The sequence below is a fragment of the Protomyctophum bolini genome, assembly GCF_963924005.1.
Source record: "Protomyctophum bolini genome assembly, chromosome: 13".
NCBI classification, from domain to species: domain Eukaryota; kingdom Metazoa; phylum Chordata; class Actinopteri; order Myctophiformes; family Myctophidae; genus Protomyctophum; species Protomyctophum bolini.
This window is the reverse complement of record NC_137874.1, coordinates 39083932-39104894: the sequence shown is the minus strand read 5'-3', so window position 1 is coordinate 39104894 and position 20963 is coordinate 39083932. Positions and strand designations below refer to the sequence as shown.

General features: G+C 44.7%; 1 protein-coding gene across 1 annotated transcript in view; it reads left to right on the top strand.

The window, feature by feature from the left end:
- LOC308327312 (serine/threonine-protein kinase PAK 3) overlaps positions 1-20963 on the top strand; it is a 94441-nt gene that overhangs the window by 37965 nt on the left and 35513 nt on the right. Inside the window, exons 2-5 of the mRNA XM_080780635.1 lie at positions 5302-5495; positions 11738-11838; positions 17922-18075; positions 19333-19370. Coding sequence (XP_080636761.1) covers positions 5324-5495; positions 11738-11838; positions 17922-18075; positions 19333-19370 — 465 coding nt within the window. The 5' untranslated portion in view covers positions 5302-5323. The remainder of the gene's footprint in view (positions 1-5301; positions 5496-11737; positions 11839-17921; positions 18076-19332; positions 19371-20963) is intronic.

Sequence of the window (20963 nt, the reverse complement as noted above, 5' to 3'; positions counted from 1 at the left end):
AAATATCATTTATTTTCTGTGATAATCCTCCCTATACTATAGAGTGTGCTGACCATATAAGGAGTTCCTTCCTCTGCCCCAGTTCACCCCTGGGGTAAAAAAAAGCATATAGGTTTCGTTTGTATGGCTAGAGGGCCCATCCTTCATCCACAAAGGTGTAGAGATCGAGGGGCCTTCCTCCAATCATGATCGAGTGGAGGCGGGCCTTGGTGTGTGTGCTGTACTGCTGTTGGCGTGTTGCGTGAAAGAGAACCACTGACATAGAAACATGAGGTTTTTCAGAAAACTGTCCAGATTTAGAAGACATTTGTAGAATCGTTCCCAGGTCTAAATGGGTTAACAGAGAGGCTGAGGTGAACATTTTATCCGTCTCCGGCGGTCGTCAGCCGCTCGTTGCCGTTTCACAGCTTCACCGAGAGGCCGTGGAACGTCGCCACGCTCCGCCGTGAAGCGTCAGCCGTGTTGTTAGCCCGCGGCCCGATAACCCACGCAGCTGTGACTAAATGCCCTGTCATTTCTCCTCCGCGACCTTTGCGTTCAGGTGTTTTCAGAGCCGAGTCTGATTTGCAGCACCTTGTATCTCAGTTATAAGCCACAGCACGTCAGTTAAAGCATCCATGCATGCATGCAGGATCTACAGCATTGGTACTCAAAGTGGGGTCCGGGGACCCCTAGGGAGACTTGAGGGAGTTCCAGGGGGTCCCTATAGCTAAATGATAGTAAGTAAACAAATGGACCCTGAAATTGACATTTCTGGAACATTTTGTATTTAGTTTATTCAGATTTTTCTTTGTGTAACTTATTCTTTAAGTTCATTTACTTTTTGAGTGGTGCAACCACTGCCTTACGGGGCTATGTGTGTGTGTGGCTGGTGGGTGGGTGGCTGGCTGGGTCTGAGCACAAAAAAAGCATGATTGTTTTTCACCACCTGTGCGCAACCTAACACACACACACACACATTTTTTTGTAATCCTTTTAAAAACCATCAGCGAGGCGGTTTGTTTAATGCAGGAACAAAACTCCTACTAAAACAAACTATCTGCCATGTCATAGTTCAGCTTTTTCCACATTTGAATCCTGAAAAGTAACTGTTTTTGTTTTGGACATGCAAGGTTTCCAATCCATGACACTGTCGGTTGACATAACTAGCAGCATTGGCTGAGCCAGGCCATGAGCCAGAGGTTGCAGCAGACCTCGGGGCCAGGCCATGAGGCAGAGGCTGCAGCAGACCCGGGGCCTGCAGGCCATGAGGCAGAGGCTGCAGCAGACCTGGGGCCTGCAGGCCATGAGGCAGAGGCTGCAGCAGACCCGGGGCCTGCAGGCCATGAGCCAGAGGCTGCAGCAGACCCGGGGCCTGCAGGCCATGAGCCAGAGGCTGCAGCAGACCGGAGCCAGGCCATGAGCCAGAGGTTGCAGCAGACCGGAGCCAGGCCATGAGCCAGAGCTGTCCGGCTGCAGCAGACCCGGGGCCAGGCCAGGCCAGAGCGGTGGCAGTTTGAGATAACTTTAGCAGCATTGGCTGTCAGGCTGCAGCAGATGCGGGTCTGGCTCATGGCCAGGCCAGGCCAGGCCAGGCCAGGCCAAAGTGGGGGCAGTTTGAGATAACTAGCAGCATTGGCTGTCAGGCTGCAGCAGACTCGGGCCAGGCCATGAGCCAGAGCGGGGGCAGCTTCATCCTATCAATTATTCCCAGGACAGACACAGAGTACTAGCCCATTTAGACCTGACGACGACACTACGAATGTCTGCTAAATCCTGACAGTTTTCTGTAAAAACTCCATGTTTCTATGTCAGTGGTTATCAAAACATTTTCATGTCAAGGGACCCCCAGAATTATATGTATATATTGGCCCCCACCCGGACCCCAATCTCAAAATATGTTGTTGTTCCCCAGAAACAAAGATTTGAGTTAAAAAAAACCTTCGCTCTGAAAGAATATATATTCAAATATTCGTGCCACATTTTCTACGATAAAAAAAATGAAAAAAGAATAGCAGACCTACAAGCTCGTAGCGCAGCACCGAGTGCCGCACTATGAGCTTGTAGATCTGCTATTTTTCAATAGCTAAAGTGTAACAAAAAGGCTTAAAACACCCAAAGGCGTCCCCCGTCCAGAATGGACTAGACACTGCTTGTTATGCACAGAGCACTGTTTGATGTGCCCTCTGATGGCCGCCGCTGGCTCTCTCATATTACGCCTCGTTCTCCCAGCGGACGGGCCTTTTCCACGTTCATTTGGCACACATACAGTGCCGTACAGCTGGAAGAAGAACAATACAGTAATACTCTGTTACAAGTACAAGTCCTGTGTTCAGAATTAGACTTAGTAAAAAAGTATAAAAGTGCTGGCCTCAAAATAAAGCACCAATGTATGTATGGACCCCCAACAAGCTTTTTTCCCCCCTGGACAGTATAGTCTCCCGACATTAAAAACAAACGACTCGATCTATACGAGCTCATGATGCATTAACTTGTGATGGCCTGGCCTGGGGACAGACAGACGGTATACTTTCCTCCTCACTGGCGCTGAAAACGTTTTCTCTCAGCTCCATTTTTATTGCGTTCTTCTTAACGCGGGCCAACAAGCAGTCGTCTTCGTAAATTGCCAACAGATTGGGTTGCATTTTCTCTTGGATAAAAAAGCATTGGTCTGAGACTGTGTTCAGTGTTGTGTCATTTGTCCGATTGCTTCGCCAGCCAAAAGCAGAATATTCAGTGTGAGCTACAGTATAGAGTTGCTTCTCATCTATGGAGTTGGAGTCTAGTAGCTCTGGCTGTATCTACAGTAGCTCTGCATGGCTTCCTTCCCTGACGTTTAGTACTTACCATAATGGGCTCTTATGCACACAGAATAACTCTTCCTATAGTTCCGGGCCCGCTTCCCTACTTCATTCACAGGTGGTACCGATGATACTCTGTTTCATTTAGTGTACAGTATTAGGTTCTCAACCTTTTTTTTATTTCTAGGAGCCCCATAACTCTGAGAGTGTAGATTTCACACACCCGTACAAGGCCATTTTGGAACCCACTCAAGGACACTTTGAGTACAACTGGTTCCAGTGAGCCAACACGCAACAATAGCAGCACCCTGACTCTGTTTGACCACAATGGAACAACAGAGTCTTCATTAGCAACTATCAGCGATAACACCTGTGAAGGAAGCACGGAAGGGGACCAAGTTCTTTCCAAAATGGCGTGTGTGCAGCCATATATAGAGCCCATTGTTGAATAAAACGTAGACCGTGTTGATGACAGTGTCGTACATCTGTATGCAATATAACTATGGTCTGTACCTGCATTCTATTGAGATCACGTGGTGGTGGGTTGTGGGACCATGCACTCACTAGTGGTGTGCTATTGCATGAATGTTAAACACAACACAGTATTTCCTGTACATCCAAACTGTCTTCATGTGTACTGTATTGTTGGCTCAGCAGCTGAAATATCAGCATTATATTGTCTATTTTGTTTTATTTTCGGCGCTGGCCTAAATGTTAGAGGAGCAGGGCTGGTAACCAAATTACCAAAGGTTCCCGGTTACATTCAAAGCCCCTTAAACAAAGTATTGGCCAACAGTATTTAAGCTCCCAGTACGACAGTATCAGACTGTTGTTGTACTGGTCAGCTCCCAGTACAACAGTATCAGACTGTGGTTGCACTGGTCAGCTCCCAGTACAACAGTATCAGACTGTGTGGTTGCACTGGTCAGCTCCCAGTACAACAGTATCAGACTGTGTGGTTGTACTGGTCAGCTCCCAGTACAACACTATCAGACTGTGTGGTTGCACTGGTCAGCTCCCAGTACAACAGTATCAGACTGTGGTTGTACTGGTCAGCTCCCAGTACAACACTATCAGACTGTGTGGTTGCACTGGTCAGCTCCCAGTACAACAGTATCAGACTGTGGTTGTACTGGTCAGCTCCCAGTACAACACTATCAGACTGTGTGGTTGCACTGGTCAGCTCCCAGTACAACAGTATCAGACTGTGGTTGTACTGGTCAGCTCCCAGTACAACAGTATCAGACTGTGTGGTTGCACTGGTCAGCTCCCAGTACAACAGTATCAGACTGTGCGGTTTCACTGGTCAGCTCCCAGGTTTTAATGTGCGTTTGTTTGTGTGAGTGTGAAACAGACAGTGGTGTGTGTTCGAGATTTCTTCGGAGGTTATACCATAATTATCTTCTTCTGCACACGCACGGTTTCGTTACATGATTATCTTGACACTGACACTGACTTATGACACTATGGCCCATTCGGAGTCCACTAGCACTAGTGGTGCTCAAACCTTGTCTTTTTCAAGGACCAAATTTGAACACTCTCAGAGTTACAGACCTGTTATGGTCATTCAGGGCTATGGGCTGTATTTTGCGTGTCTTAAGTACCAGGTCTTATTCCCTAACTTGAGTAAACTAAAGACCTGGAGGCGTGATCAATGCCATTTGGCTATTCTGAGTGGCCAAAGAGCATTGATCACGCCTCCAGGTCTTTAGTTTACTCAAGTTAGGGAATAAGACCTGGTCCTTAAGACACGCAAAATACAGCCCTATAGCTCTTAACCCATTTAGACCTGAGAGCAGATTCTACGAAATGTCTTCTATAAATCATGACAGTTTTCTGAAAAATATATCTGTGGTGCTCACACTATTTCATGCTGCGGAGTGCGGACCCCCCATCTGAAAATATGTAGTTCCGTCTGTGGACCAGTGGATTTCCACTGGTAATAATGGAACCCACCTATATGCTTTCTATAGATGCAGCTGCAGGACATGAGACTAATTAATTAGCCCATTCTGACCTGAGATCAGATTCATACGAGGTTTCCACTGGACACACACTGGTCTGATTAACGCATTCTGACCTGAGATCAGATTCTAAAAATGTCAGTCGTTCTTCGATTTTTCAAAAATAGCAGACCTACAAGCTCGTAGCGCGCCACTCGGTGGCGCGCTATGAGCTTGTAGATCTGCTATTTTTCAATCGCTAAAGCGTAACATGATGCCGACATCAAAATGGGTTCCCGTTCAGAATGGGTTAGAGCGAGGAGTGTGTGTGTGTACATGTGTGCGTGTGTGCGTCAATTTAACAAAGGTGCAGACGATCAGAAATCAGCAGAGAGTGAGCGACGTTTGCGCTACTGTATGTATGCCGAATTGAAGTGGACTCTTCCCCAGGCTTTTTTTTTCTTCCCTGGAAATAAAAACGCCTGGGTTTCCGAGGCTAATAATGACATGAGGACCTGACTAAACACAAACACCGGTTTTAAACTTGTCTCTCTCTCTCTCTCTTCTGCCCCCTACAGGACACAGTGAGTGGCGTTAAACATGTCTGATAGTGTGGATAGTGAAGAGAAACCTCCGGCGCCGCCCCTGAGAATGAACAGCAGCTCCCGAGACTCTCTGTCAGTGAACCACGCCACCAAACCGCTCCCAATGGCTCCCGAGGAGAAGAACAAGAAGGCCCGCCTGCGCTCCATCTTCCCTGGGGGAGACAAGAGTGAGTATATATACTGTACCCCTTAGTCTAGGGCAGAGGTGGGCAACTTTGACGATGACGAGGGCCACTATATTTCCACACTCACACCAGAGGGCCACGTTGCATATTACTGTTTTAGCAAAAAATGCTGATCTACAAGCTCAAAACGCGTCCCACCGCGACGCGTTTTGAGCTTGTAGATCAGCATTTTTTGCTACGTATATTTGAATTGAAATCCTGAAGAAAAATTGTTATGTTAACTTTATGAACTAAATCCAAACACATTGGACATACAAAAACGGGTCATGTTTGCATGTTTGGAATTGTAACAGCTGAAATCAACAGTATATCAGTATTCTGATATTAACCTGAGGGCAGCATTAAGTGAAGGTGGGGGCCGCATGTGGCCGCCAGTTGCCAATGTATGGTCCAGGGGTTCCCAAACCTTTTCACGTCAAGGACCCCCCCAAAATGATACTCATTAGCCTGCGGAACCCCCGCCCCCACCCCCCATTTGAAAACATATGCCGAGGATCCCTATGAGAGAAGATTCTTTGCAGCTCTAGCAGTGAATTTCAACCATTTTCATTGCAAGGGCCTCCGGTTTGAACTGAATTAGGCTGTGGTCCCCTATAGAGCGTTTAATGACGACGCCAGGCCCAGGAAATTAATCCCAATGCATTTTCAAAAATAATTTTTTTTAATATAGATTTTAAGCGTCGTACAAAGCCAACTCGAGTCGTGACAAATCATGACAACAAACACAATATTTTTGACAAAACAAATGATTACAAAGAAGAAAAACAACCAAAAAAAGTGTTGTACTGTATGCCATATTTTTTCTTCTTTATAATTATTTGTTTGGCCCAAAATATTGTGTTTTATTGTCATGATTTGTCACAACTGGAGTTGGCTTTGTCCGCAGGGTAAACGACTTTAAATAAATACTTTTTGAAAAGTCTGTAAGGAAAATGAACGGGGAATTATTTTCCGGGTCTCTCGAGGGGGGTGGGACTGTGACCCTCCATTTAATGGCATTGATGTCTCTGGGACCCCAATGTATATTGTATATAGGGTCAGAGCGTAGGGAGGAGTTTCACTCAGAACGGGTTATTCTGGTTGCCATTTTCCTGCCTACCAGTAGGCTAGTAGGCTATAGTAGTAGGCTGTTATAGGCTCACTGTGGAGACATATACCATTGTAGATACTCGTCACTCTCGTGGTGTTTTTCCCCGTCTCCCTGGTTCCATAAGGATATGTCCACATGTCTTCTCTCCCTGGTTCCATAAGGATATGTCCACATGCCTTCTCTCCCTGGTTCCATAAGGATATGTCCACATGTCTTCTCTCCCTGGTTCCATAAGGATATGTCCACATGCCTTCTCTCCCTGGTTCCATAAGGATATGTCCACATGCCTTCTCTCCCTGGTTCCATAAGGATATGTCCACATGCCTTCTCTCCCTGGTTCCATAAGGATATGTCCACATGCCTTCTCTCCCTGGTTCCATAAGGATATGTCCACATGCCTTCTCTCCCTGGTTCCATAAGGATATGTCCACATGCCTTCTCTCCCTGGTTCCATAAGGATATGTCCACATGCCTTCTCTCCCTGGTTCCATAAGGATATGTCCACATGTCTTCTCTCCCTGGTTCCATAAGGATATGTCCACATGCCTTCTCTCCCTGGTTCCATAAGGATATGTCCACATGCCTTCTCTCCCTGGTTCCATAAGGATATGTCCACATGCCTTCTCTCCCTGGTTCCATAAGGATATGTCCACATGTCTTCTCTCCCTGGTTCCATAAGGATATGTCCACATGCCTTCTCTCCCTGGTTCCATAAGGATATGTCCACATGCCTTCTCTCCCTGGTTCCATAAGGATATGTCCACATGCCTTCTCTCCCTGGTTCCATAAGGATATGTCCACATGCCTTCTCTCCCTGGTTCCATAAGGATATGTCCACATGCCTTCTCTCCCTGGTTCCATAAGGATATGTCCACATGCCTTCTCTCCCTGGTTCCATAAGGATATGTCCACATGCCTTCTCTCCCTGCATGGTTCCATAAGGATATGTCCACATGTCTTCTCGTCAAGTAAGATGTAAACATTGAGAACTGTACGTTTTGACGTGAGGGGAGGGGAGGCGGCTATCAGATCAGAACACCCGGACATTTTCTAGCGGCGAATAATAATAATACCACCATCGATCCAGAGCCATAGAGTAGAAGAGTTGTGACAAGTCAAAGATAGTAGAGAGATGGAAGACGGTGTACTGCAGTGACAGTACAGTGTACACACCAGCGTCACTGACGAGCAAACTTACGAACTACAGACTGGCAGCCTAGCCTAGCATCCTACTAGCCTACATGTACTAAATACGGCAGCAAGATGGCTCCCAAATAAGCCAAAATCCTACCGAACGCGTCACTACGTCCTCCCCCTATAATCAAAGTTAATTTAACTCTGAGAGAACGGGTCCATTTGGTTAGTTTCTCTCTGTGAGAACAGCTCAGATCCTCTGCTTCATGAGCCTAATATCTGCTCAACTGGTCAAGGGGGGGGATTCTCCTTTTAGGCTAGTGGTTAAAATATGTTGTCTTTGAACACGACGTGACTTTTGAAGCGTGAATGTAATTGCCAGCCAGATCAACTTAATGTTATAGGCTCTAAAAAGAATTAACCCATTCTGACCTGAGATCAGATTCATAACGAGGTTTCCACTGGACACACACTGGTCTGATTAACCCATTCTGACCTGAGATCAGATTCTAAAAATGTCAGTCGTTCTTCGATTTTTCAAAAAATAGCAGACCTACAAGCTCGTAGCGCGCCACTCGGTGGCGCGCTATGAGCTTGTAGATCTGCTATTTTTCAATAGCTAAAGCATAACATGATGCTGACACCAAAACGGGTTCCCGGTCAGAATGGGTTAAACAAACACGCCATTGTTGCATTGGCTTAATGTCAATGCCACGAATACTTACTTGTGCTTCAAGTCAGGAGGCACAACTCGTTCTCTTTTCCATCTCTTTACTTGTGAGTTGTCGTTCATTCATAACCTCATATTATATTATGTCCAAAAAACTGTTTTCAGGACCCAAGAAGTCTACACAAATAGAGAATGTAGAAGAATTCTTATTTTGACCATTTTGCCTGTTACAGTAACAGTATGTTATCTCTTCTATGTGTACCAAGTCCAACATCAATATACAGCATGGAAATGTGGACATTATTCTGTAGTTTTGGGTCTGCAAGGCTAAATGAATGTCATCAAACGGTGGTCCTCGTGGCTCAAACGCAGAATAAATAACGGTCCTTGATATGAAACGGGTTGAAAACCCACTGTTCTGATCCAAATAGCCTGAGGAGCCACAGGCCCAGAAGGGTTGAAAACCCACTGTTCTGATCCAAATAGCCAGGGAGCCACAGGCCCAGAAGGGTTGAAAACCCACTGTTCTGATCCAAATAGCCAGGGAGCCACAGGCCCAGAAGGGTTGAAAACCCACTGTTCTGATCCAAATAGCCAGGGAGCCACAGGCTCAACAGTTAAGGATCAACCCTGTGATTTTATTTGTGTTTTCTCTATTCACTTGGTCATTAACCCATTCTGACCTGAGATCAGATTCACACGAGCTTTTCACTGAACACACACTGGTCTGATGAACCCATTCTGACCTGAGATCTGATTCTAAAAATGTCAGTCGTTCTTCGATTTTTCAAAAATAGCAGACCTACAAGCTCGTAGCGCGCCACTCGGTGGCGCGCTATGAGCTTGTAGATCTGCTATTTTTCAATAGCTAAAGCATGACATGATGCTAACACTGAAATGGGTTCCCGTTCAGAATGGGTTAAGGTCCACAGAATGAGAGGCCTGCTCTGTCCAAAACATCACATACAAAGTACGCCATGACATCACAGGGTCCTGTCTAATTTTGGGAGCTCCTGTAGCTCCTGGGCCAAAAGGTTGAGGGTTCAGGTAAAGAGCTTCCTGAAGCCAAACCGTTTGAAAAGGACGCCGGTCTGTGTTGATCATGGAGGACAAACCACTGGCCTAGACGTTGCAAGGCAACCCTTTTGGATTTGAAAAAAAACAAACAAACAAATGGTCTAGAGATGTTGTTGATCATGGTTGCCCATGGCAACCCTTTGGATGTGTGGGGCTTGCTTGGTTAGCCCCACAAATTAGGTTATGAATTAAATGAAGGACAACTCGCCTTTTGAAGATTACAAGCTTCAGTAGCCCTACTATGAACCAAACTCAGGGACCCCACAGGTGGGCCCCCAGCCAAATACGCTCATAGATGTCTAGATCTACTTTTAGTAGATATATTTTAACCCATTTTGGTCGGGGGACCCTTTTGGTGTTTTAAACATTATTATAATTTAGCTATTGAAAAATAGCAGATCTACAAGCTCATATACAAGCACATTTTATTGACACAGATCTTGGGTACTGAGATGAGGATTCTGCGGCCAAATTCATGAAGAACGTGAAGTCACACTGAATATAACTCACAACTCTAACCATAAAAAAATGCAGTTTTAAAAATCGATCTACGTCAAGCAGTGAAATATATATAGCCTGGAGGAGACGCTCCTGGCTCGGCTCTTTACCCGAGGAGGGACTCGGAATGATCTTTATTGTCACGTCAAAGGTTTACCAGCTGTAGAACAGTGGATGGAATTAGTTTTATAGTGCGACAAGCAGTGACGTAACTAGATGTCAGTGCTGGGCCCTGAGTGACGCAGGCTGGTCAGCCGGTGCTGGTCAGCCCCCCGACAGCATCTCTGTATGTATTTATCATTTTTATGTTACAGGCGGCACGGGGTGGTGGGCGGCGGCTGTGATGTGCCCCAAATGCCCTCTGGGCATCACGGTATAGTTACGCCCCCATGGCGACGAGCTACATCGTTAATTTGTTATTTTCGTGAAAGAAAGGGTGGGAAGAAGGAGACGGGACGAGGGGGAGAGAGCTCAATGAAGAGAAAACTAAATATCTACATATCCACACACACACACACACGCACGCACACGCACACACAGTATCTTATAGCCGGTGCAATAAGTACCTGAGGTAAGACATACGTGTGGTTGGTTGGTAACCGAGGGGAAGACAAAAGGTACGTCGTGAGCATAGCAGGATGGACCCTTGTAGATCTTTAAGCATAACATGAAACCAGTTTCAGTTTATGCTCTCAACAGTTAGATTATAGATTATAATATAAAAAAAATCACACCCCTGGTGAAAAGAAGATGGTGGCTTGACGGCCCGGGTATCGGAGGAGAGACCCCAGGCTGTCTTCACCCTCCCAACGACCTATTGTATTGTGGGGGTTGGCAGAGATGGAGCACTGGTAGAGAGGCTGGGGGATTGGGAACTGGCTTTACTACATTGGGATCGGGATTGAAGGGGAGAAAAGGTTTTTTTCCGTATTCCTTTGTCTTGAAGGGGCATATTTTGGAAATGGAAATTTGAATGGTTGTGTTAAGATGAAAATCTACACTAATATAATAGCTGAATATACTGTAGGAGGGGCCAGTGCCCCTCAAAACTCTGCATTATTTAATTCACAAGAAGTCTGCACATTTAGAGAGAATGTAGAAGAATTCACCCTTTGTCAAGTCCCGCCCGTGGTTGTGCCCCTCTTCGTACCCATTGGTTGCCGTTTCGTGGTTAGACAAAAATCTTCTCTCTCTCCATCCACTACCATTGAAATAACGTCTTTTTCAGTTGCTTCGTATTGATATTCTGTGCGTTCAATTCTTATTTTAAACGTGGTGTCAGTAAAAAGGAACATCACAGGTGCAGCATGGTGACATGCAGGGCATATCATGTTTGTTTTTAGGGTTTTCCCTAAAAGATGTTTTAACAAATTCAACATAAACAAGGCGGACTAAAGTCCAGCATCTGGTATTCATTCGCTGAAGGCCTATTCATACTCCAGTTTTAGGTGATAAGGTGACCACCTTGTGACCACCTGTTAGTAAAAACAGAGAGATGTGTTTGGGTGACGCCGCTTCAGTGGCGTCATGTTGTACTTTTCCCAAACACTGCGGTGGTGGTCACCTTATCACCTAAAACTGGACTATGAATAGACCATAAAGGCCTATTCATAGTCTGGATTTTCGGTGGTGAGGTGACCACCGCTCCGGTGGTGAGGTGACCACCGGAGCTATTTTAACGTGGAGCGGTGGTGAGTAAAAAATCTGTACACGTGCCGTTATTCATATTCACATATTTATTCCTCTCTCACGCAGCGAACAAGAAGAAGGAGAAGGAGCGACCTGAGATCTCCCTCCCCTCGGACTTTGAACACACCATCCATGTGGGCTTCGACGCTGTGACGGGAGAGTTCACCGTGAGTAGACACACACGCACACACACATGATCACACACACACACATGATCACACACACACACACACACACACACACAGCGCTGTGACGGGAGAGTTCACTGTGAGCAGACATTAACTCACTTCCGATGGCGGTATCGCACCGAAAACCTGAACCAACCAAATAACCAATAAATAGCAGCGTGTATACTGTAGATCTCAACCAATAAATGTCAAGACAGTCTCTCTCTCACTGTTCGAGCGCCAGGACTCGTCACACACAACAGAAACAGCTGCCGAAAAACAACATAGTTATACTGGGACGTCCATATATGGTCCTATTAGTCCAGAGACGCGCTCAACCCACTCACAGGAAACCTGGAGTTACTGTAATGACATAACACCATTATGCTAATATTAGAAGGTAGCATTTCGCCCCGGGCACAAACAACAATAATTAGTCTTCAAATTACCGCGCAGAAGGTGTGAAACGACACGAAAGTTAGTTAGTTTTGGTTTTTTTCACTCAAATCTGCGCTTCTGATTAACCCATTTAGACCTGGGAACGATTCTACAAATGTCTTCTAAATCCTGACAGTTTTTTGAAAAACCCCATGTTTCTATGTCAGTGGTTCTCACAGGGTTAAAACCCTATGTTTCTATGTCAGTGGTTCTCAAACATTTTCACAAGATTATATTATGTAATTGGCCGCCGACCCCCATCTGAAAATATGCTGTTCCTTTAGGGACACCCCAGACGCAAAGATTTGAGTTAAAAGCGTTGGCTCTGAAAGAATATATATTCAAAAATTTGCACTACATTTTCACGATTTTTCAAAAATAGCAGACCTACAAGCTCGTAGCGCGGCACTCGGTGCCGCGCTACGAGCTTGTAGGTCTGCTATTTTTCAACAGCTAAAGTATAACATTACGCTTAAAACACCAAAAGGGGGTTCCCGACCCAAAATGCATTAGAGCGATTTGCATATTTTCCTTCCTGAGCGGAATGCAAATTTCAGATTGAGATAAATGGCGTGGGGAGGGAGGGGCTGGTCTCCAAAGTCCACTATGTTCGTTCCAGAACCATTTGGCACAGACAGTGGGATGATAACAGATAAACAGAACCATTTGGCCCAGACAGTGGGACGATAACAGAACCATTTGGCCCAGACGGTGGGATGATAACTGGCCTGAGGACACTTTTATGTTCTGGCTCTGAACTGTAGTGTGATGATAAGACTGTCTGCCCTCAACTAAAAGTTCTGACTCGTATCCCCCTTTTCTGCAAGTCCACAAATTATGCAATTATGACCCGAAAATATATGCACCGATAGCCAATACTGATACCGATATATGTTCATTTAGTTTTTGTTGTTTTTCTTTCACCCTTTTGTGCCAAAGAAACAAATGCATCTTCAATACAAGAAATAAATGTTCTGAATCTGCAGCTTGGCAGGCTGCAGATAACCAACACACCAATAGAATCTACAGTTTGGTAGACTGCATATAACCAACACACCAATAGAATCTACAGTTTGGTAGACTGCATATAACCAACACACCAATAGAATCTACAGTTTGGTAGACTGCATATAACCAACACACCAATAGAATCTACAGTTTGGTAGACTGCATATAACCAACACACCAATAGAATCTACAGTTTGGTAGACTGCATATAACCAACACACCAATAGAATCTACAGTTTGGTAGACTGCATATAACCAACACACCAATAGAATCTACAGTTTGGTAGACTGCATATAACCAACACACCAATAGAATCTACAGTTTGGTAGACTGCATATAACCAACACACCAATAGAATCTACAGTTTGGTAGACTGCATATAACCAACACACCAATAGAATCTACAGTTTGGTAGACTGCATATAACCAACACACCAATAGAATCTACAGTTTGGTAGACTGCAGATAACCAACACACCAATAGAATCTACAGTTTGGTAGACTGCATATAACCAACACACCAACATAGCCAACGCAAAATGTATGTTTATCAACACAAGATAAACATCGGCTAATGTCATCGGTTGATGTCAGTTTTATTTGCCGACACAAATATCGTCCGATTCCGATATGTGGACCGATACATCGGTGCATCCCTAATTGAAAGCAATATTTACACAAAAAAACAACTTGAAATGTTTGGGTTTTTTTGGCTTTCGCAGATGATTTTAAGTCAAATCGACCAGCCCTATTAATGGCTGGCTTTGAGAGCAAAAAATGCTAAGTTATATTCCGTTGCGTGCAGGTCCGAAAATAGATGATCCTCAAGCTCACAACTCGACGCGGAGCCATGCGTTGTGAGCTTATAGATCGGCTATTTTTTCTTTGGTGTAAATCAGTCATTAGACTGTTCTTCCATAGTCCACAGCAAACAAACACGGAGGTGAGCGTTCTTCTCTCTTCGTCGAGAGAATTCAGAGCGCACGCACACACACACACACACACACACACACGCACACACACACACACACACACACACACACACAGAGCGTATGCTTCCAGTCGTCGAACCTGTGTCGATAAAAGTTTAAACAAATAGCACACCCCTCCTCCTCCCACCACCACCACATCCCGTATAATGTAATATTGCGCATATAATCTCATGTAAAGACACGCCAAAGAAATGATACAATAATAAGTGTGTATATATATGGGGGGGGGGGGGGGAGTGAGACATATGGTTGGTATCAAGCACAGATCCACTGGGCAGCCTGCAGGCTGTCCGTCCGTCCGTCCATCCGTCCTTGCAGGCCAACAGCGCTGACTTAATAACCATCATCTCTAAGAATAACATAACCCAGTTATTAACCCATTCTGACCTGAGATCAGATTCATACGAGGTTTCCACTTTCCACTGGACTACACACTGGTCCGATTAACCCATTCTGACCTGAGATCAGATTCTAAAAAATGTCAGTCGTTCTTCGATTTTCTCAAAAATAGCAGACCTACAAGCTCGTAGCGCGCCACTCGGTGGTGCGCTATGAGCTTGTAGATCTGCTATTTTTCAATAGCTAAAGCATAACATGATGCTAACACCAAAAGGGGTTCCCGTTCAGAATGGGTTAATAATAGAGCGAGAGTGGGCACCCCGTCCCGTCCCGTCGGGCGCTCTGTGATGCGTTCCATAGTGACACAGATAAAGGGACCCGGCGCAGCGCCATGGAGGATAAACCCGCCCTCGTGGCGCCCCGAGGGCGAAGCAGGGCCCAAATGTAGGTCCCTCCTTTAACAAGCAGTCCTCATTACAACTACTCTGATTACTCCTCGGGGCCTCGGTCAGAGCATTGTGATGATATGGGGCTTTCTCTACTCTCCTGTGGTGACCCTGGTGGTGATTCACCGCGCATTACTGCCCACGAACTCAGCCAGTCTCTGCCTAAGGGCCGATTCATACCCCTATTTTATAGGGCCGAATAAAAGTCGGTTCGGCGCTGTAGAGCCTACAATGTGACGTCATTTGGCTCTGTAGAGCCTACAATGTGACGTCATTTGGCTCTGTAGAGCCTACAATGTGACGTCATTTGAGGTTCGGGGGGGGCGGGTACCGTCCTAAAGTCGCCTCTTCGGTGCTACTGAAAATTTCTAACGAGCCGAAATCATTTCGGCACTACAGCGCCGAAACAGCGGTAAAATAGGAGTATGAATCGGCCCTAAGGCTGATGACTTCTTAGAGTCTCAGGGCTGTATTTTGCGTGTCTTAAGTACCAGGTCTTATTACCTAACTTGAGTAAACTAAAGACCTGGAGGTGGGATCAATGCCATTTGGCTATTCTGAGTGGCCAAAGAGCATTGATCACGCCTCCAGGTCTTTAGTTTACTCAAGTTAGGGAATAAGACCTGGTATACTTAAGACACGCAAAATACAGCCCTAAGTCATCAGACTTAGGCAGATATATGGTGCTTTTTGGAATGTAACAAGCATTCTGAATCGGAATGCTTGTTACATTCCAAAATGTGAAGAGGGCACTACAGTGAATCAGCAGCTGTTAGCGTTAGAGCCAGGCAGATAAATATTATGAGCTACTTTCACTCGGGTCGTTTCCAACACAGCCGTGGCTCCTACACTCTTTAACGACGTGTGCTGTAAGTCCATTAACGGCACAGCTGTGTTATTATCAGCTCCAGCATCAGTGAGGCTTCGCGAGGACAAGGCTACGAGAACAGAGACACACACACACACACACTCACACTCACACTCACACTCACACACAGAGAGAGAGAGAGAGACAAATCCAGTTCTACCAGTTACTACAATGCAATGTCATAATTTGACCTCAAAGCACTTAAGGCAAGCGCTACACACAGTATACACTTTATCATACGACGACGCGTCACGACGGATAGGGAAAATAGAGGAAGGAAGGCCGCCATGCGTTGCAGCCTGGAATAATGGCTTTGTAGTGGCAACAAGGCCACTTGGCCTCTGCTCTGGTCCACTCTTTGAGGTCACAACAAGACACATACCGGCTGCAGCAAGACCATGAACTGTGACATGAACTGATGGATCTATATGTTCAGTTTTTAAATGGTTTTATTCTATTTATCTTTTTATGGATTCCTGTAGTTTTTATACGACTTATTTATACTCAGAGTATTGTCTTGCGCACTGATATATTATTGTATGAGCCTGTGTTTTAATAACTAAATAGTAATTTAGTTATTTTCTGCTGCTACAGTTGGAAATAATGACGACAATAAAGCAATCTTGAATCTTGAACAATGATTATTCTGCCTTTAATTTAAGGGCTAAAAATTATTTTTTAAATAAAAAATACAATGTGTAACTATCAGAAAAATGGGGGGGAATTTCATAATCTCAACACACTTTTAGACTCTAGGGGGGAAAGGGTGAAATCAGCTGGCACACTGTGGGCAGTGCCAGTGTGGACAGGGCATCGAGGCCACTGTGCATGCAGGTCTCATCCTTTGTCTTGAGGCCAACACGTGGGGCAAACGGCGGTATAGCGGGCCTCATGGCCATTATTACACTCCTGCCCTGGTTGCAGCTCAACGCAGTATTAACCCATTCTGACCTGAGATCAGATTTCGTACGAGGTTTCCACTGGACACACACTGGTCTGATGAACCCATTCTGACCTGAGATCAGATTCTAAAAATGTCAGTCGTTCTTCGATTTTTCAAAAATAGCAGACCTACAAGCTCGTAGCGCGCCACTCGGTGGCGCGCTACGAGCTTGTAGATCTGCTATTTTTCAATAGCTAAAGCATAACATAGTGCTAACACCAAAAGGGGTTCCCGTTCAGAATGGGTTAATAATAATAATAAACTTTTATTTGTAGAGCACCTTTCATGACACGAGTGCAGCGCAAAGTGCTTTACAAGACAAACAAAGTATAAAGAATATCAAACAACATAACAATCAAGGCACAATCAAAGTACCAAAAAAATGCAAAAAAACACCAAAAAAATGCATAAAAAGACAAAGAAATAGGTAAAACACGGAGTCAACAAATAATTAAAATCAAAGGATTCAGCCAAATGCTAGAGTAAAAAAAATGAGTCTTAAGCTGAGTTTTAAAAACATCTATAGGGAGGGTGCCAGTCTAAGGTGCATTGGAGGGTTATTCCAGGCGGTCGGCCTCGTATTACTTTTCACCGCGTTGACTTTTCACCGCGAATAAAAGCATCGGCATGTAGTCATTTGTGACCAGATTTGACTGAGAGACTGCCATCGCACAAATTACAGCTTTTCACCAGAGGAGACTCGTCACATACTAGAGCATGTCTGAAATAAGTGTCAGAGCTGAAATCGACATGTACTGTAAATATGAAATAAATGCCCAAACATGTAGCTAGGTGTTAATGTTATAGAGACCACAGAAGTGAACCTTTCAAGCCTCGCTGTTTCTCTGCAAGACATTACTCTATAAGCCAAAACTGGTGGGCCAAACTGAACAACCAATATGTCAATTTGAAGCTATGATTCCCTGCTTTCATATGTCACATTTATTTGTTGTGCTCCCGGTTGTGGTTAAACGTTTGGCCTCTCTCTCTCTCTCTCTCTCTCTCTCTCTCCCCTCCCTCTCTGTGTCTGTCTATCTCTCTCTCTCAGGGCATCCCGGAGCAGTGGGCTCGCCTGCTCCAGACCTCCAACATCACCAAGCTGGAGCAGAAGAAGAACCCTCAGGCCGTCCTGGACGTCCTCAAGTTCTACGACTCCAAGGAGACCGTCAACAACCAGAAGTACATGAGCTTCACTTCAGGAGGTATGGACTAGTACTGCGTAATGAACTGTACATATAAATACATATACATATAGACCGTCAACAACCAGAAGTACATGAGCTTCACTTCAGGAGGTATGGACTAGTACTGCATAACCAACTGTACATGTACATATAAATACATATATACATATAGACCGTCAACAACCAGAAGTACATGAGCTTCACTTCAGGAGGTATGGACTAGTACTGCGTAACCAACTGTACATATACATATAAATACATATATACATATAGACCGTCAACAACCAGAAGTACATGAGCTTCACTTCAGGAGGTACGGACTAGTACTGCGTAACGAACTGTAATGTACATATAAATACATATACATATAGACCGTCAACAACCAGAAGTACATGAGCTTCACTTCAGGAGGTATGGACTAGTACTGCGTAATGAACTGTACATGTACGCATAAAAGCACAAATACATGAGCTTCACTTGAGGAGGTATGGACTATTACTGCATAATGAACTGTAAATATAAATCCACAAGTACATGAGCTTCACTTCAGGAGGTATGGACTAGTACTGCATAATGAACTGTACATATAAATCCACAAGTACATGAGTTTCACTTCAGGAGGTATGGACTAGTACTGCGTAACAAACTGTACATGTATACGTATAAATCCACAAATACATGAGCTTCACTTGAGAGGTATATGTAGTAATGTGTAACACATACCCGGTACTGTACATCACATATAAAACCACAAGTACAGGAGGTACATAGTACTGTGTGGAACACAAACTGTACATAACGTATACACTGAGAAACACTTTATTTGTCCCTTTCCCCATGTACTTACACACATAAAGAATATGGAATACCGTTTCCCCTCAGTCACTTGCGGTGCAACATAAGACATCAAGCCTATTTAATAAATGACATATTATTTTGTATAATTATAATATCTAAAATTAAAATATAATAAAAACTTTTTTATACACATCAGGAGGTACACATACTGTAGATTTGTTGAGAATGTTAGTGAGGAAGGCCTCTGTATGTTGTGTGACTCTCGCTTTCCCTTATGCGTATACTGTATATTATGTAGTGTCAAGGCATAGCACAGCGCACCAGCTAGGGCCCATAGTGCCTTCGGCCTGGCGGAGACAGTAACACCCTTAATTTATTATTATTTATCTAGTGATGTGTATTGTATGCACCGTAGAATGTATGCATTTTCATTAGCATGCCGTTTCTATAAGAGAACCTTTTTTCTTTTGATTTCAGACAAATCCGCACATGGCTACATAGCGGCTAACACTTTGGTGAGTACTCATGCATCTTACAGTTGGTCATTTTCAACGTTTCTGAACATCTTCCTTTTGCTTTCTTTTCTTGATGCAACATTTCATAAAGAACATTGTCGATCTTAGAATGCTCTCGGGGGCAACGGTTATCAACATCCCCTCACATTTGTTTTAACCTAAAACATTCTGATTCTAGCGATAGGTTACTGTCAATATGAAGCAGAGCATTTGGGGAGATCCAATCTGACCGTTAAGTATTAATAATAATAATAATAAGCATTTAACTATAGATATATAGTGGATCTTACATATAGTTATACTAGCTGGACAGATGTGGGTGTTATTAATGATCAGAGAGACTGTCGGCCTCCCTGCATGGACTACATTGACCTCCTCTGACCGTCTGTGTGTTACATAACGTCTGGCCTCGTCTGTAGCCTTGAGCTGTAATGTCACACACGTCGTTTCTTTAGAAAACCTCTGTCATCTGGAAGTACAGTAGTTCAGTAGTTCAACTACTGACTGTTGAGACCCTGTCCCACATTGTGACTGTTGAGACCCTGTCCCACATTGTGACTGTTGAGACCCTGTCCCACATTGTGACTGTTGAGACCCTGTCCCACATTGTGACTGTTGAGACCCTGTCCCACATTGTGACTGTTGAGACCCTGTCCCACATCGTGACTGTTGAGACCCTGTCCCACATTGTGACTGTTGAGACCCTGTCCCACATTGTGACTGTTGAGACCCTGTCCCACATTGTGACTGTTGAGACCCTGTCCCACATCGTGACTGTTGAGACCCTGTCCCACAGTGTGACTGTTGAGACCCTGTCCCACATTGTGACTGTTGAGACCCTGTCCCACAGTGTGACTGTTGAGACCCTGTCCCACATTGTGACTGTTGAGACCCTGTCCCACATTGTGACTGTTGAGACCCTGTCCCACATTGTGACTGTTGAGACCCTGTCCCACAGTGTGACTGTTGAGACCCTGTCCCACATTGTGACTGTTGAGACCCTGTCCCACATTGTGACTGTTGAGACCCTGTCCCACATTGTGACGGTTGAGACCCTGTCCCACATTGTGACTGTTGAGACCCTGTCCCACAGTGTGACTGTTGAGACCCTGTCTCACATTGTGACTGATGGCAGGCAATTGCATCAGTGTTCAAATGCCCTAATAGTTAGTCCCCTAATAGTTGATCTTCTGTTGTAAAGCTCTCTCATTGTCTCTTCCTGCAAGATGTGTTTTTAAGCCTGTTAAAATAGCATAAAAATAAAGCATGATTTTAAAACAAAATGTGAGACACCAGAGGAGTTTATAAATGATAGCCAATAGGCCTATATGGTTGAATATGACATCAAGGCATTTAATAGCAACTCAATTTGCTAACCCGGTACTCCCGGTGGGATGGGGGGACATGTATGACCCCTAAACCAGTGGTTCCCAAAGTGGCGTCTGGAACTTTGTTCCAGGGGGTCCCCACGTAAATGATAGTTAGGAACCAAATGGACCCTTATGGGCCTGTAACTCTGAGAGTGTTCAAATGGAACCAAATGGACCTGTTATGGTCCATTTGGTTCCATTTGTACACTCTCAAAGTTAAATG